Raw genomic sequence first — 18,230 nt, forward strand, 5'->3', positions numbered from 1 at the left:
TGTTTTGGTTTAAGTGGTTCATTACCAGTGATGTTGTGGGGTCTTAGCAGGTCCAGCTGGAGATATGGGGCCTGCACAGCTCCGCTGTGGCCCTCGGGGGCCCCTGTAGGAAGGTTCCTGTACTGCTCTGTGTCAGGGCTCCAGCCCTGCAGGTCCTTATGGGGGTCCCGTGCGTACAGACGCCCTGCCCGTGGAGGGTGACCCCACTGGTGTGAGGAGGCACTGAAGCTGGAGTCAGGGAGAGATTGGACCCCCAGGGGTGACCAGCACTCCTCTATACAAGCACAAACACAGCATACTTACAAATATATTTGATAAACTACAAATACCACCGATCAACAGATTAAATCTTGCGTTACATTTTGGTAGATCTCCAACAATATTCATCAGTGGTCTTTACATCAGATTATTCATAAATTATTCATAAAGAAGATGCAATAACAAAAAGCGCAAGGTAAAATGTGGGACAATGCATCTGATTATTGTTAAATCAATGAGTGTTTTCATTGTATCAGTCCCTATTCAAATAAATGGTTAAATAGATCAACGATACTGACCTCCAGGTGGAAGGGGGTACGTGGGGACCAGGGGTATACTGCCATCTGTTGGGGTGGAGGGTTGGACACTCACTGACACAGTAGCAGGTGTTGTTGCCACTGAAATGGTGCCATTGTCACCTGAAAATAGGGAGAAATTCAGCACTGAAAAATCCCATTCCCACTGACATTCTGTCACCACCTAATATCCTCTGTCTAGGTTAACTGTGTTTGGTTAGCCAGATATAACCCCTACCTCAGGTTTCCATTTCAAATACAGATTTCAAAAGCTATCATATCAGCTAACATTTTAGTCAAATCTTTAGTCAAAAGATTTTTTCCCAGCTTGATATCGAACATTGGAATCATTGACAAAAGGGGAACATATGGTTAGTAATGTACTAGATACTAGTTACCTTCACAATAACAACATTTGTCACCTTCCCCTGGAACCAGACTCTGACCCTGCAAGACAAAATACATTATTCGATTGTTGCTATGACACAGGGTCATGAAAGGAAACTAGTGAGTCGTGTGTCAACAGAACTATAGAGACTTTTTTCGAGGCGGTTGAGGGAACACATATGCTAGAACATTTACTTTAGATAAGAACCCTCTAGTCACACAGTGGTAGAAAAACACATTTTTAACATGATGTATTCTGGCATGGGCACACCAAACACACACGCACGCGCACACAGATGCACATGCAAACACACACACACACACACGCAGAGTTACTGTAAACCTCAGTGTTTCTGACCTGGGGGCAGCCAGTGGCAGCATGTTGGCAGTAGGGGGCACACTGCACTGTGAGGTTGGGCAGACAGTGGCACAGCTGGCACTGACCCGCCTTCCATCGGTCCCCAACTGCATGGGACTGGCCATGGAACTCACACTCCTCACAAGGCTCTGTCTGACAGCTGGGGACAGACACACACACGCAGACGCGCGAGCACACACATACACAAACACATACACAAGGTCATTTTACCATCCCTCTGCCAGACTCCAGAGTACAGGATGTCCCATACATTTATGGGTGTAAAGGAATTCCACTCTTTAACAATTTCTAAGCATCACTTTTACTTGCAGTGTTATCGAAGTGGCTGTAAGTTGACAGGAAAGGCAATGTGTTAAACAAACATTCATACGTAATGTGGTGTATTTAGATGTATTTATCATCATACATAAACATGATGAATGTGATTGAATGTGTAGTGTGTCTTTTACCGGCGAGCTTTCCTGTAGATTCCTCTGCACTTTCTCCCATTGCCATGGTTACTGGGGTTGTTGGGACTGCGGAAGGACCACTGGACACTCTGGACCCCACACGGTCCCAAACACTCCCCCCAAGCTGACCACGTCGACCAACCACAGTGGACTGACACACAAACACACACACACACACACACACACACACACACACACACACACACACACACACACACACACACACACACACACACACACACACACACACACACAGACTACGTTACATTGTAATAATTTAGCAGACTCTCTTATCCAGAGCAATGAGGGTTTCGGCCCAACACAACCGCTAGGCTATCTGCCGCCCACACAGACAGTCAGCGATGCAGCAGTGTAGTATAAACATCACATCTTGTCCAAGTACACTCTGCATTGCTTTCATAAGCCTTTACAGAATATTGAATGGACAGTAAAACATGTCAACTTGACCTTGAACAGAGGTGAAGCCTGGGTCTTGTTTAAGAGACAGGAAATGAGAAAAGATGTAGGGACTAAAAGTGCTTTAAAAATAGGAAGTAGTACCATCTCTCCATGTAAGTACACTACTTTCCATAATCAATTTGTTTTATTCTCCCATTTCTTCCAACTGAACACAACTTAACAGGAGGGTGTACTGTGTAGTGTTGTGTAGACAAACCTGTACATTCTGGGTTCGGCTGGCAGTGTTGAGGTCTGCCTCTCTCACACGTACAGATCTCACAGTCCTTCTTGACATGCTGTCCAGGCCAGTACCGCACCCCGGCCACCTCACACACACACTCCTCCGGCAACACACACTGCTGGGCATGGTTCATCACCCGACCCTCTGGACACCAGCAACCTGCAGGAGAGAGGGAGGGAGAGAGGCAGGAGGAGGAGAGAGAGGGGGAGAGGAGGAGGAAGGGAGAGGGGGAGAGAGTAAAGTGAAGAATAGTGAAGGCTAGGGAACTCCCCAACATGAACAAGTCCAGCATGAACAAGTGTGTGGCTAAACTCAGTGCTTTATACACACTGTAGGTCAGCAAACTATTCTCCATGTTGGTAAGCGTTCTGTTCTCTTGGGATCTGCAGCCAATAAATGTGATATTTGATCAAGAAAATATGACTACAGAGCACATCCTCCTCTCCTGTTCTCTGACCTGAGAAACATGGTGCAGTCGGGTCACAGACAGAGCCAATGCTGATGTGGGCACAGGACACTGGGCAGGGGGCACATCTGAGTCTCACCAGGCCACTAGGACATGTGATGTTGGCACAGCCATCTTGAGGGCAAGGCTCTGGAGGGGGGGGGGGGGGGGGGGGTGAGAGAAAGTGAGAGGGAGAGTGAGAGAAAGAGTGAGGGAGTGAGAGAGAGTGAGAGGGAGAGGGAGAGAGAGTGCGTGTGAGAGAGAGTGAGTGTGGGAGAGAGTGAGAGAGAGAGAGAGAGTGAGTGAGAGAGTGAGTGAGAGAGAGAGAGAGAGAGAGAGAGATAGAGAGAGTGAGTGAGAGTGAGTGAGAGAGTGAGTGAGAGTGAGTGAGAGAAAGAGAATTGTAAGTTCATGGCACTTCATCATTAGCCCTTCCATATCTTGTCAAATATATTTCAGTCTTAGTGGACTTACTGATTTCTGTGGCCAGGTTAGACTCTCCAGGGAGCTGTGTGCAATCTCTGCCCCCATTCTGGGGTGGGAAGCATCCCCTCTGCCTTACCTCCACACCCCCACAATCCTTAGAGCAGTTAGACCACGTCACCCATGGCAACCAGTGCCCATCCACTGTTGACAAGAGGCAAGTATGTCACGCAAAGAGTGTTCACATTGTGATAAAAATAACAAGTGAAATAACAAGTGATGATGATGATGATTATGATGTCGACAAAGATAACACATCTAATGATGAAGATTCAAATGACAATGATGATGATGAAGATGATGAAGATGCTACTCACTACTGTAAGTCGCTCTGGATAAGAGCGTCTGCAAAAAATGACTAAAATGTCAATGTAAAATGTAATGATGATTGCGATGATGATGATGTTGATGCTGATTGTGAAGACAAAAGTGATGATGATGAAGATACTACTGCCGCTGATTAATATCATGAAGGTTAACAACAACCACCATATGGCTCATCTCTCCCATCTCTCACCAGGACATGACGTGCTGAAACACTGCTGTCTCTGGGTGTCGTCCCCTCTGCACTGACCCAGGGCGTCCCCCAGGGGGCAGAGTCTCTGCCTGCTCATGGAGCCTGTCCCACAGGAGAGGCTACAGGGACTCCAGGGTCCCCAAGGGGCCCAGCTCCTACAGCCCTGCTCATCAGAGGGCCCCCCTAAGGGCCCCAGCAGGGAGTCAGCACAGTCTGCCATGCCATTACACACCTAGAACAAACACAAAGAACCAAAACTAGAACAACACCTAGATCACTCCACTTAAAAGCCCAGTGCAGTCAAAATGCTGTTTTCCTGTGTTTTATATCATATAACACAGTTTATATCATACAGCTAATGAATCTAACACTGTAAAAGCTAAAAAAAAATATGTATCAGTGTTATTTCCTTTTAGTAGCTGATTGAAAATACAATCTACACATGACCTTCTAATCAGCAGGGTTGCATGGGCGTGAGTTTCAGCTTTCCATGGTGACATCACCATGCGGTAAATTGGTTAATAGACCAATAAACAAAGAGAGTTCCAAACCACTCTGCCAATCACAGCTAGTTTTCAGTTTTCCCCTCCCAACTCAGACAACCTCCAGACAGTTTTCGAAAATTTGTGTTTAAGAAATATTTCTTTGCTAAAAGATTTCTAATAAATTTCTCATTTTAATGGAAATCTTTTAGAGTAAGGTTACCCAGAAAGTATTTGATGTAAAAATGACTGAATTGGGCCTTTAACATTCAGGGCAGCAATTTATTTGTAAAAAAATACAAGGGTTATATTCATCAGGCACCAAACAGAAGAAAAAGGACTGAAACTGAAATGTTTTCTGTTGTAAAATGTTTTTACTGTTGAATGTCCTAATGAACACGACCCAGGTATATACAAATGAATGACATGGTAAGATATTATACTGTGCTGCGTATTTTTGGCCTGAAGCATTTGTTTTGTTCAATGTCAGAAAGCACTGAAGTAAAATGTTTGGTTAGGGGAATCTTACTGCTTTGAAGGAGACACACGATCCGTCCAGGCAGGTGAACTCAGGACAGATGTGACTGTTGTTCTTATCGCCAGGGAGAGCAGGGGGTGGACTGGTCTTATCTAGTTACAGGACAATACAACCACAGACTATGGACACAATTCAATCAAAACGACATTGAAAAGTCATTGAAATTGACCATCTGAAACAAGGTTTGCAGAGCTCCCTGTCTCTAAGTGATGCATCGTGTTAGATTCTCTTTTCCTCTCACAACTCACCACACACCAGCTCATCCTCTCCGTGTGGACAGTCGGCCACACCGTTGCACACTTGAGTCGCGTTCACACACGTGCGGTTGTCACATGGAAAGCTCCCAGGGCAAGGTGGGATCCTTGTAGAGCCTAAAAAACCCCAGATGGTGCTCTTTTTTATAAACATCTGTTAAAATTCATTTATGGGATGCATGTACTCGTGTTGGTGTGTGTATATTTGCTGTAAATATATGTTGCATATATTAGTGTTAATATGCATGTATTATACAGTATGGTTCCTATCCAGTAGGTGTCAGCACGATATACAGTACCTTTCAAAAGTTTGGACACACCTACTCATTAATTTATGCTAAGAGTGTGCAAAGCTGTCATCAAGGCAAAGGGTGGCTACTTTGAAGAATCTCAAATTTAAAATATATTTCATTTGTTTTAACACTTTTTTGGTCACTACATGGTTCCATATGTGTTATTTCATAGTTTTGATGTCTTCACTATTATTCTACCATGTAGAAAATAGTCAAAAAAATTAAGAAAAACCCTTGTCTGGTTCTGTATGTTTCATGTATTTTCCATCAGGTGCATTACTAACCGCAGTCGTCCACACTCTCGTCGGAGGCGTCCCTACAGTGAGGTATCCCATCACATAGCTGCTGGTAGTCCACACACTGGTCACCACTGCGACATGGCACTTGGCCGGGGCCACACGCCCGGGGACAGCCCTGCTCGTCACTCCCGTCCAAACAGTCCGTCTCCCCGTCACAGTGCCACGCCCGGGGCACACACTGCCCATTGGCACAGGCAAACTCATAAGGCTGGCAGGCTGGGGTAAGAGAGAGGGGGGGGGTCAGTTTGGCCCTTACCCACAAGGCACCTAGCTATGGAGGTCTTATAGATCTGAGAGGTTAAGATGGTTGTATGAGGTATATTTGTATGATGCAATATGGTTGTGTGAATCAATATGAAGTATATTTCACCCAGCAATCCAGATGAGAAATAAGTCCATACTGCAGATACCTATCCAATACTTTCAGCAGTGCCTTGTGGTAGGAGTTATGGTGGTGGTTGGAGTTGGAGTTGTGTGGCAAACACTGTTGAGTAACTCTTGGGCAGAGTGCCAGCCTTCCCTCTTGACATTCTCAACAGTATTGTTGCTCTTACCAGAAGTGGGTGAAGTCGGGTTGATGGGTGTTGCTATGGTAACTGGGGCCATGGTGACTGGTTGACAGTTGTTCTGGTCCTCGTCCTCTCCGCCCTGGCAGTCTGTCACCCCGTCACATAGCTTGGTGGGTGTCACACAGGTGCCATCAGCACACAGGAACTGACCAGGGGCACAGGTCACTGTCACAGAAACAAAGGTTTAGCCACCACGCAGGGGGAGTTTGGACATGCAAAAAACACATGAAATAGGAAAAATATAAGCACCCACCAGTTATTGTAATGTTATTGCATACACACAGGTACATGCATGCACTCACACAGACCCGCGCGCCTGTCAGATGGTGTTTCCAGAGGCCTCAGAGCTCTCAATGTTGTTTGAAAATGTGTAATATCTAGGAATGTGTCATTCGTAATGTATCAGTCAATATCAACCTGTTTTTAATGAATTACACATCGCAGTCAAATGTGTCATGTCAATATGTCTATTGTTTTCAAGTGATAGTGAAGACTGATTGTAAAGATTCACGTACCTTCGGTTGAACAGACGGCTTCATCGGTGCCAGAGGGACAGTCTTTGTGGCCGTCACACACCCTGTCTGCGGGGACACACTGGTCCCCAGGGCACTGGAACTCTCCCGGGGCGCACACACACCCCCTCTCATCACTCAGATCCCCACAGTCATCATGGCCATCGCAGCGGTGGAGGTAGAGCACACAGAGGCCCCCTGAACACAGGAACTCCCCCTGGCCACACACCACCCCACACTCTGACCACACACAAAAACACTTGAACTTGAGGGGGAAAGACAATAATAGACTCATACATGTAAAGTACAAAATCTAAGGAACGTATACATGAACAGAAATGGTTATAGACACGAACATACAGTGCATTCGGAAAGTATTCAGACCCATTCCCATTTTCCACATTTTGTTACGTTACAGCCTTATTCAAAAAAAATAATAACTCCTCTGCCTCCCGAGTGCGCAGGTCTACGGCACTGCATCGCAGTGCTTGAGGCGCAACTACAGACCCAGGTTTGATCCTAGGCTGTGTCGCAGCCGGCCGCAACCGGGAGACCCATTAGACAGCGCACAATTGGCCCAGCATAGTCCAGATTAGGGGAGGGTTTGGCTGGCCGGGATGTCCTTGTCCCATCACGCTCTAGCGACTCCTTGTGGCGCATACACACAAACTTCAGTCGCCAGCTGTACGGTGTTTCCAAGCAGCATGGCTTGGCAGGGTCGTGTTTCGGTGGACGCATGGCTCTCGACCTTCGCCTCTTTCAAGTCCGTAGGGGAGTTGCAGCGATGAGACAAGACTGTAACCACCAATTGGATATCACGGAATTGGGGAGAAAAAGGGGTAAAAAGTACAAAAAAATACAATTACAATAATAATCTCATCTATCTACACACAATACCCCATAATACGGGATCAGCGGTCTAAGACACTGCATCGCAGTGCTAGAGGCATCACTACAGACCAGGGTTCGATCCCGGGCTGTATCACAACCGGCCGTGAACCAAGATTCTCTGGTCTGATGAAACCTAGGTTGAACTCTTCGGCCTGAATGCCAAGCGTCACATCTAGAGGAAACCTGGCACCATCCCTACGGTGAAGCATGGTGGTGGCAGCATCATGCTGTGGGAATGTTTTTCAGCGGCAGGAACTGGGAGACTAGTCAGGATCGAGGGAAAGATGAACGGAGCAAAGTGAAAACCTGCTCCAGAGCACTCAAGACCTCAGACTGGGGTGAAAGTTCACCTTCCAACGACCCTAAGCACACAGCCAAGATGCAGGAGGGGCTTCGGGACAAGTCTCTGAATGTCCTTGAGTGGCCTGAATATAGCTGTGCAGCGACGCTCCCTATCCAACCTGACAGAACATGAGGATCTGCAGAGAAGAATGGGAGAAACTCCCCCAAATACAAGTGTGTCAAGCTTGTAGCATCATACCTAAGAAGACTCGAGGCTGAAATCGCTACCGAAGGTGCTTCAACAAAGTACTGAGTAAAGGGTCTGAATACTTATTTCCCCATTTAAAAAATATTGATTTAAAACAGTTTTTTCTTTGTCATTATGGTGTATTGTGTGAAGATTGATGATGAAAAAAAACAATTTAATCCATTTTAGAATAAGGCTGTAACGTAACAAAATGTAGAAAAGGTCAAGGGGTCTCAATACTCCGAATGCACTCTACACACCTATGCTTGTTAATACTAATATGAAATTAGACAATAATAGACACCTACACACATCGAGTACAAAAACACACTTATGGACACTAGACAGACATACATTTCCAATCACACCCACCTTGCTCATCAGACCCGTCAGCGAACCCACAGTCCAGGCGTCCGTCACACACGCGGCTGGCAGGCAGGCAGCGCCCGCTGGCACACTGGAACTCCCCCGGCGGGCACAGGGGCATAGGGGTGGCAGGCCCACAGAACTCCTCGTCTGATTGGTCGGCACAGTCCGGGTGCCCGTCACAGCGCAGCGCCAGGTCCACACAGGGCCCGCTGGCACAGCGGTATTGCCCCGGGGCACAGGTGGACGGGCACAGCTCGTCAGAGCCGTCACCGCAGTCGTCCTCGTTGTCACACACCCATAGGGAGGGGACGCAGCGTCCCCCCGTGCACAGGAACTCTGACTCCTGACAGGAGGAGGGAGGTGGGCACGGGGAGCCCTCACATTGCCATAAGCCCTCAGTACATGAGCTGGAAGACCGCAGATATACAGAATACATCAAACCCATAAAAACACCTTCCAGGTAGACATAAACACACAGGGCAAATCCTAACAGGACTTACTATCGAAGTTAGTATCCTTTCTATTCATTCACCCAGCCACAGAACCTACCACAAAACATATTCACACAACTAATAAAATGTTCCTCTCAGGTGTGTAAAATGACAAAATCAGTCTAGCTGAACTGAGAGCCATGTGTTAGTAAGTATCAGTTTTAACACCCCAAATGAAAAGCCCACATGTCAAATTGGCCTCACACGACACGGGTGATGGTTTATGAGTTGAGCCGATAGGTGAGGGGACAGACTGACCAGTTCTGGCAGTGCTGGGTGATGCTTGCCCCGGGTGGGAAAACAGAGGCTGCCCACTCACACGGACAGAGCGAGGGCGCCACGCAGCCTTCACCTGTAGGGGGAGACGGAGTCAGGGCAAGGATATGATAAAACAGGGAGAGTTTCTGGGGCGTGCAGGGTATTGTTCCAGCTAAGCACTAACACATCGCATCTAATCAACACCCCGAATGGAAGTCCATGATAAGTTGAACCAGGTGTCTTAATGCTGGGGTAGAATAAAAGTCTGCACATCCCCAGGCGCTCTCCAGGACCGGTGTGAATGATGACAGACGGGAAGGAACTCTAAACTGGATTGAGATGTAGCCCTTGTTGTCTTACTGTGGCGGAGAGTGCCCGCGGGGCAGAAGCAGCCCTCCACACAGGAGAAGGCTCCACACTGGGAGTCAGGGCTCTGGGCTTCACTGGGACAGGTGGGAGAACAAGCCGGCCCGCAGGCCTCATAAACCAGACCATTCTCACACTGCAGGGCTACACAGAGGAGGAGGAGGGTGGAGAGAGGGCGGGAGGAATGGAAAGAGTTCATTTGCATTTTGTCACGCAGGGTGTAAACATGTGTAAAAAGGTCTATCCAAGGTCTATCCAATTCAAATGAATGTTGCTCAATCAGTGTCAATGTCCAATCTGTGTGTGTGTGTGTGTGTGTGTGTGTGTGTGTGTGTGTGTGTGTGTGTGTGTGTGTGTGTGTGTGTGTGTGTGTGTGTGTGTGTGTGTGTGTGTGTGTGTGTGTGTGTGTGTGTCAAGAAGAGAAGTTGTACACACGGCAGAGTTCCTGGGACCGCCAGGGGATGTAGACACCACGCCGGTTACACTCCTCAGCGTAGGCAGCGATGGCTGTACACAGACACTCACAGTCCCCCCCAGAGTCACATCTAACACACACAGAGAACAGGGATTAACACATTGTGCTTCATAAAGAGTCATTAGCATATTAAACACCTGTATTGGAATAGGATACTGGTGTTATAAACTTGACCTAAATATGTAATAACCGCTCTTACCTCTATTTAACCTGTTCTGCTATCAATTTTGTTTTAGGACGTGTGACCCTTTTGGACTGATGCATTGTTAGATTTGTGGAAGCTATGCAATCCTTAATAGCACCTTCCCAGTTTGTGATTTAAAGGTTAGCAACTCACCCACAAGCATCAAAGACACACCAGTCATAGTACTGCTGGTAGGGCACCTCAGGGTGACACAGAGAAAACAGGTCCTGGGTGATGACAGCACACCTCTTCCTCCCCCACGTCACCCTGTGAGGGTTGATCTGGAACAGGGGACAAAGGTTAACTTCTCTAGGATAGGGGGCAGCATTTTCACGTTTGGATGAAAAAAATACCCAAATTAAACTGCCAGCTACTCATCCCCAGAAGATAAGATATGCTATTATTAGATTTGGATAGAAAACACTCTGAAGTTTCTAAAACTGTTTGAATCATGTCTGTGAGTATAACAGAACTTATTTAGCAGGCAAAACCCAGAGGACAAACCATTCAGATTCTTTTTTTTTTGAGGTCACTACAGATTTCTAATTGACCTTCTTGCAGTTCCTACTGCTTCCACTGGATGTCAACAGTCTTTAGAAATTGGTTGAGGGTTTCTCCTTTGTGTAATGAAGAAGTACGACCATCTTGAACGAGGGTCACTCGAAGAGGTGCATGACCAGAAAGCTAGCTACAGTTTGTTTTAATCCTGTATTGAACACAGATCATCCCGTCTTCAATTTGATCAATTATTTACGTTAAAAAATACCTAAAGTTGTATTACAAAAGTCGTTTGAAATGTTTTGGCAAAGTTTACATGTAACTTTTGAGATATTTTGTAGTCACGTTTCACAAGTTGGAACCGGTGTTTTTCTGGATCAAACGCGCCAAATAAATGGACATTTTGGATATATATCGACGGAATTAATCGTACAAAAGGACCATTTGTGATGTTTATGGGACATATTGGAGTGCCAACAACAGAAGCTCGTCAAAGGTAAGGCATGAATTATATTTTTATTTCTGCGTTTTGTGTCGCGCCTGCAGGGTTGAAATATGCTTCTCTCTCTTTGTTTACTATGGCGCTAACTCAGATAATAGCATTGTTTGCTTTCGCCGAAAAGCCTATTTGAATTCTGACATGTTGGCTGGATTCCCACCAGTGTATCTTTCATGTGTGATTTAATGAAATTTTGATTTTTATAGTAATTTATTTGAATTTGGCGCTCTGCATTTTCTCTGGCTTTTGGCCAAGTGAGACAGTAGCGTCCCGCCTAAACTCAGATTTTGGGATATAAATATGAACTTTACCGAACAAAACATACATGTATTGTGTAACATGAAGTCCTATGAGTGTCATCTGATGAAGATCATCAAGTGATTAATTTTATCTCTATTTCTGCTTCTTTGGCTGGAGAAATGGCTGTGTTTTTCTGTGGCTATGTACTGACCTAACATAATCTCAAGGTGTGCTTTCACCGTAAATCCTTTTGGAAATCAGACATGTTGGCTGGATTCAGAACAAGCGTAGCTTTAATTTGGTGTCTTTCATGTGTGATTTCATGAAAGTTAGATTTTTATAGTAATTTATTTGAATTTGGCGCGCTACATTTTTACTGGCATCCCACATATCCCAGAGAAGTTAGCGTCCCACATATCCCAGAGAAGTTAAGGTGTGTGTGTGTGTGTGTGTGTGTGTGTGTGTGTGTGTGTGTGTGTGTGTGTGTGTGTGTGTGTGTGTGTGTGTGTGTGCGTGCGTGCGTGCGTGCGTGCGTGCGTGCGTGCGTGCGTGCGTGCGTGCGTGCGTGCGTGCGTGCGTGCGTGCGTGCGTGTGTGCCACTCACAGTGCATGGGTCTCGAAGGTCCTGGTCTTGAACATCCGGGCAGGAGGGGCTGACCTTCCAGGAGTTGCCAAACAGCTCGGCTGTAGACTCCACACTACCCTGACGCGTGGTGAAGTCATTCTCTGTGTCCCCGTCAAAGTTCCCACACAGACCCCCCACTCGCCCTCTCAGGTGAGCCGCGAGACGCACGTATACACGCATGCCTAGAGGAGTGGAGGAGAATGGGCAGGACTTCAGACTATGTTTGCTTTGTTAATAATCACAGTCAATGGTCACCGTCAATGGTCACCGTCAATGGTCACAGTCAATGGTCATAGTCAATGGTCACAGTCAATGGTCACCGTCAATGGTCACAGTCAATGGTCACCATCAATGGTCACCATCAATGGTCACCTTCAATGATCACCGTCAATTGTCACAGTCAATGATCACAGGCAATGGTCACAGTCAATCAAATCAAATTGTATTTGTCACATGCGCCGAATACAACAGGTGTAGACCTAACAGTGAAATGCTTACTTACAAGACCTATACCAACACCGCAGTTTTAAGAAACATAAGATAAGATAGATAAGCAGACAAGTACATATAAGGAGATAAGTAGATAAGTAAATAGATAGGTAAAATAACTGTAGCGAGGCTATACAGGGTCAATGTGCGGGGGCACTGGTTAGTCGAGGTAATTGTGATAATATGTACATGTAGGTAGAGTTAAAATGACTATGCATAGATAATGAACAGAGAGTAGCAGGGGGGGGACAATGCAAATAGTCTGGGTAGCCATTTGATTAGCTCTTCAGGAGTCTTTTGGCTCAGGGGTAGAAGCTGTTTAGAAGCCTCTTGGACCTAGATTTGGCGCTCCGGTACCGCTTGCCATGCGGTAGCAGAGAGAACAGTCTATGACTAGGGTGGCTGGAGTCTTTGACAATTTTTAGGGCCTTCCTCTGACACCGCCTGGTATAGAGGTCCTGGATGGCAGGAAGCTTGGCCCCAGCGATGTACTGGGCCGTACGCACTACCCTCTGTTGTGCCTTGCGGTCGGATGCTGAGCAGTTGCCATACCAGGCAGTGATGCAACCAGTCAGGATGCTCTCAATGGTGCAGCTGTATAACTTTTTGAGGATCTGAGGACCCATGACAAATCTTTTCAGTCTCCTGAGGGGGAATAGGCTTTGTCGTGCCCTTTTTTTCACCTTTATTTAACCAGGTAGGCTAGTTGAGAACAAGTTCTCATTTACAACTGCGACCTGGCCAAGATAAAGCAAAGAAGTGCGACACTAACAACACAGAGTTACACATGGAATAAACAAGCGTACAGTCAATAACAATAGAAAAAAAAGAAAGCCTATATACAGTGTGTGCAAATGGCATGAGGAGGTAAGGCAATGAATAGGCCATAGTAGCGAAGCAATTACAATTTAGCAGATTAACACTGGAGTGATAGATGAGCAGATGATGATGAGCAGATGATGGTGTGTAAGTAGTGATACTGGTGTGCATGTTATGCAGATGAATGAGGACCCAAAAGCGACTTAACAAAAACAGAGTCTTTATTCCAAACTTAAACAAAACGGTACTCCTGGATATATCTTAGATGACACCTGCTCACACGCAGCATCTGATGAAGGCAAAAACACGACAGGGCGGAACCAGGACGCCTGCTCACACGCAGCATCTGATGAAGGCAAAAACACGACAGGGCGGAACCAGGACACGGAACAGCAAACATCAAACAAAGATCCGACAAGGACAGAAGCGGAAAACAGAGGGAGAAATAGGAACTCTAATCAGAGGGCAAAATAGGGGACAGGTGTGAAAGATTAAATGAGGTAGTTAGGAGAATGAGGAACAGCTGGGAGCAGGAACGGAACGATAGAGAGAGAGCGAGAGAGGAAGAGAGGGAGGGGAAGAGAGAGGGAAAGAACCTACTAAGACCAGCAGAGGGAGACAAATGGAAGGGAAGCACAGGGACAAGACATGATAATCAAAAGACAAAACATGACAGTACCCCCCCACTCACCGAGCGCCTCCTGGCGCACTCGAGGAGGAACCCTGGCGGCAACGGAGGAAATCATTAATCAACGAACGGTCCAGCACGTCCCGAGATGGAACCCAACTCCTCTCCTCAGGACCGTAACCCTCCCAATCCACTAAGTACTGGTGACCACGTCCCCGAGAACGCATGTCCATGATCTTCCGTACCTTGTAAATAGGTGCGCCCTCGACAAGGACGGGAGGGGGGGAGGGAAGACGAACGGGAGCGCGAAGAAAAGGCTTGACACAAGAGACATGGAAGACAGGGTGGACGCGACGAAGATGTCGCGGAAGAAGCAGTCGCACAGCGACAGGATTGACGACCTGAGAGACACGGAACGGACCAATGAACCGCGGAGTCAACTTGCGAGAAGCTGTCGTAAGGGGAAGGTTACGAGTGGAAAGCCACACTCTCTGACCGCGACAATACCTAGGACTCTTAATCCTACGTTTATTGGCGGCTCTCACAGTCTGCGCCCTGTAACGGCAAAGTGCAGACCTGACCCTCCTCCAAGTGCGCTCACAACGTTGGACAAAAGCCTGAGCGGAGGGAACGCTGGACTCGGCGAGCTGGGACGAGAACAGAGGAGGCTGGTAACCAAGACTACTCTGAAACGGAGATAGCCCTGTAGCAGACGAAGGAAGCGAGTTGTGAGCGTACTCAGCCCAGGGGAGCTGTTCTGCCCAAGACGCAGGGTTTCGAAACGAAAGGCTGCGTAAAATGCGACCAATCGACTGATTGGCCCTTTCTGCTTGACCGTTAGACTGGGGATGAAACCCGGAAGAGAGACTGACGGAAGCACCGATCAAACGACAGAACTCCCTCCAAAACTGTGACGTGAATTGCGGACCTCTGTCTGAAACGGCGTCTAACGGGAGGCCATGAATTCTGAACACATTCTCAATGATGATTTGTGCCGTCTCCTTAGCGGAAGGAAGCTTAGCGAGGGGAATGAAATGTGCCGCCTTAGAGAACCTATCGATAACCGTAAGAATCACAGTCTTCCCCGCAGACGAAGGCAGACCGGTAATAAAGTCTAAGGCGATGTGAGACCATGGTCGAGAAGGAATGGGAAGCGGTCTGAGACGACCGGCAGGAGGAGAGTTACCTGACTTAGTCTGCGCGCAGTCCGAACAAGCAGCCACGAAACGGCGCGTGTCCCGCTCCTGAGTAGGCCACCAAAACCGCTGGCGAATAGAAGCAAGCGTACCCCGAACACCGGGGTGGCCAGCTAACTTGGCAGAATGAGCCCACTGAAGAACAGCCAGACGAGTAGGGACAGGAACAAACAGAAGGTTACTAGGACAAGCGCGCGGCGACGCAGTGTGAGTGAGCGCTTGCTTTACCTGTCTCTCAATTCCCCAGACAGTCAACCCGACAACACGCCCTTCAGGGAGAATCCCCTCGGGGTCGGTAGAAACCACAGAAGAACTAAAGAGACGGGATAAGGCATCAGGCTTGGTGTTCTTATTCCCCGGGCGATAGGAAATCACGAACTCGAAACGAGCGAAAAACAACGCCCAACGAGCTTGACGTGCATTAAGTCGTTTGGCAGAACGGATGTACTCAAGGTTCTTATGGTCAGTCCAAACGACAAAAGGAACGGTCGCCCCCTCCAACCACTGTCGCCATTCGCCTATGGCTAAGCGGATAGCGAGCAGTTCGCGGTTACCCACATCATAGTTGCGTTCCGATGGCGACAGGCGATGAGAAAAGTAAGCGCAAGGATGAACCTTATCGTCAGACTGGAAGCGCTGGGACAGAATGGCTCCCACGCCCACCTCTGAAGCGTCAACCTCGACAATAAATTGTTTAGTGACGTCAGGAGTAACAAGGATAGGAGCGGATGTAAAACGCTTCTTGAGGAGATCAAAAGCTCCCTGGGCGGAACCGGACCACTTAAAGCAAGTCTTGACAGAAGTCAGAGCTGTGAGAGGGGCAGCCACTTGACCGAAATTACGAATGAAACGCCGATAGAAATTAGCGAAACCGAGAAAGCGCTGCAACTCGACACGTGACTTAGGGACGGGCCAATCGCTGACAGCCTGGACCTTAGCGGGATCCATCTGAATGCCTTCAGCGGAAATAACAGAACCAAGAAAAGTGACAGAGGAGACATGAAAGGCGCACTTCTCAGCCTTCACGTAGAGACAATTCTCTAAAAGGCGCTGGAGTACACGTCGAACGTGCTGAACATGAATCTCGAGTGACGGTGAAAAAATCAGGATATCGTCAAGGTAAACGAAAACAAAGATGTTCAGCATGTCTCTCAGTACATCATTGACTAATGCCTGAAAGACCGCTGGAGCATTAGAGAGACCGAACGGCAGAACCCGGTATTCAAAATGCCCTAACGGAGTGTTAAACGCCGTTTTCCACTCGTCCCCCTCTCTGATGCGTACGAGATGGTAAGCGTTACGAAGGTCCAACTTAGTAAAGAACCTGGCTCCCTGCAGCATCTCGAAGGCTGACGACATAAGGGGAAGCGGATAACGATTCTTAACCGTTATGTCATTCAGCCCTCGATAATCCACACAGGGGCGCAGAGTACCGTCCTTCTTCTTAACAAAGAAAAACCCCGCTCCGGCGGGAGAGGAAGAAGGCACCACGGTACCGGCGTTGAGAGAAACAGACAGATAATCCTCGAGAGCCTTACGTTCGGGAGCCGACAGAGAGTAAAGTCTACCCCGAGGGGGAGTGGTCCCCGGAAGGAGATCAATACAACAATCATACGACCGGTGAGGAGGAAGGGAGCTGGCTCTGGACCGACTGAAGACCGTGCGCAGATCATGATATTCCTCCGGCACTCCTGTCAAGTCACCAGGTACCTCCTGAGTAGAGGGGACAGAAGACACAGGAGGGATAGCAGACATTAAACACTTCACATGACAAGAAACGTTCCAGGATAGGATAGAATTACTAGACCAATTAATAGAAGGATTATGACATACTAGCCAGGGATGACCCAAAACAACAGGTGTAAAAGGTGAACGAAAAATCAAAAAGGAAATGGTCTCACTGTGGTTACCAGATACTGTGAGGGTTAAAGGTAGTGTCTCACATCTGATACTGGGGAGAAGACTACCATCTAAGGCGAACATGGGCGTGGGCTTCCCTAACTGTCTGAGAGGAATGTCATGTTTCCGAGCCCATGCTTCGTCCATAAAACAACCCTCAGCCCCAGAGTCTATCAAGGCACTGCAGGAAGCAGCCGAACCGGTCCAGCGTAGATGGACCGACAAGGTAGTACAGGATCTTGATGGAGAGACCTGAGTAGTAGCGCTCACCAGTAGCCCTCCGCTTACTGATGAGCTCTGGCCTTTTACTGGACATGACATGACAAAATGTCCAGCAGAACCGCAATAGAGACAAAGGCGGTTGGTGATTCTCCGTTCCCTCTCCTTAGTCGAGATGCGAATACCTCCCAGCTGCATGGGCTCAGTCTCTGAGCTGATGGGAGAAGATGGTTGAGATGCGGAGAGGGGAAACACCGTTAACGCGAGCTCTCTTCCACGAGCTCGGTGACGAAGATCTACCCGTCGTTCTATGCGGATGGCGAGTGCAATCAAAGAGTCCATGCTGGAAGGAACCTCCCGGGAGAGAATCTCATCCTTAACCTCAGCGTGAAGTCCCTCCAGAAAACGAGCGAGCAACGCCGGCTCGTTCCAGTCACTGGATGCCGCAAGAGTGCGAAACTCTATAGAGTAATCCGTTATGGATCGATCACCTTGACATAGGGAAGCCAGGACCCTGGAAGCCTCCTTCCCAAAAACTGAACGATCAAAAACCCGTATCATCTCCTCTCTAAAGCTCTGATAATCGTTAGTACACTCAGCCCTTGCCTCCCAGATAGCTGTGCCCCACTCCCGAGCCCGACCAGTAAGGAGTGATATGACGTAGGCGATCCGAGCTCTCTCTCGTGAGTATGTG

General features: G+C 47.7%; 1 protein-coding gene across 1 annotated transcript in view; it reads right to left on the reverse strand.

The window, feature by feature from the left end:
- The window catches only part of scospondin (subcommissural organ spondin), an 85,639-nt gene that overhangs the window by 53,730 nt on the left and 13,679 nt on the right, over positions 1 to 18,230 (reverse strand). The window contains 19 exon segments of the mRNA XM_038997230.1: positions 26 to 274; positions 558 to 677; positions 953 to 1,001; positions 1,300 to 1,459; positions 1,770 to 1,920; positions 2,446 to 2,628; positions 2,927 to 3,064; positions 3,389 to 3,541; positions 3,915 to 4,146; positions 4,926 to 5,026; positions 5,820 to 5,996; positions 6,335 to 6,514; positions 6,865 to 7,101; positions 8,888 to 9,057; positions 9,400 to 9,493; positions 9,760 to 9,909; positions 10,201 to 10,310; positions 10,578 to 10,705; positions 12,266 to 12,468. Coding sequence (XP_038853158.1) covers positions 26 to 274; positions 558 to 677; positions 953 to 1,001; positions 1,300 to 1,459; positions 1,770 to 1,920; positions 2,446 to 2,628; positions 2,927 to 3,064; positions 3,389 to 3,541; positions 3,915 to 4,146; positions 4,926 to 5,026; positions 5,820 to 5,996; positions 6,335 to 6,514; positions 6,865 to 7,101; positions 8,888 to 9,057; positions 9,400 to 9,493; positions 9,760 to 9,909; positions 10,201 to 10,310; positions 10,578 to 10,705; positions 12,266 to 12,468 — 2,985 coding nt within the window.

Source organism: Salvelinus namaycush, chromosome 7, assembly GCF_016432855.1.
Source record: "Salvelinus namaycush isolate Seneca chromosome 7, SaNama_1.0, whole genome shotgun sequence".
Lineage (NCBI taxonomy): Eukaryota > Metazoa > Chordata > Actinopteri > Salmoniformes > Salmonidae > Salvelinus > Salvelinus namaycush.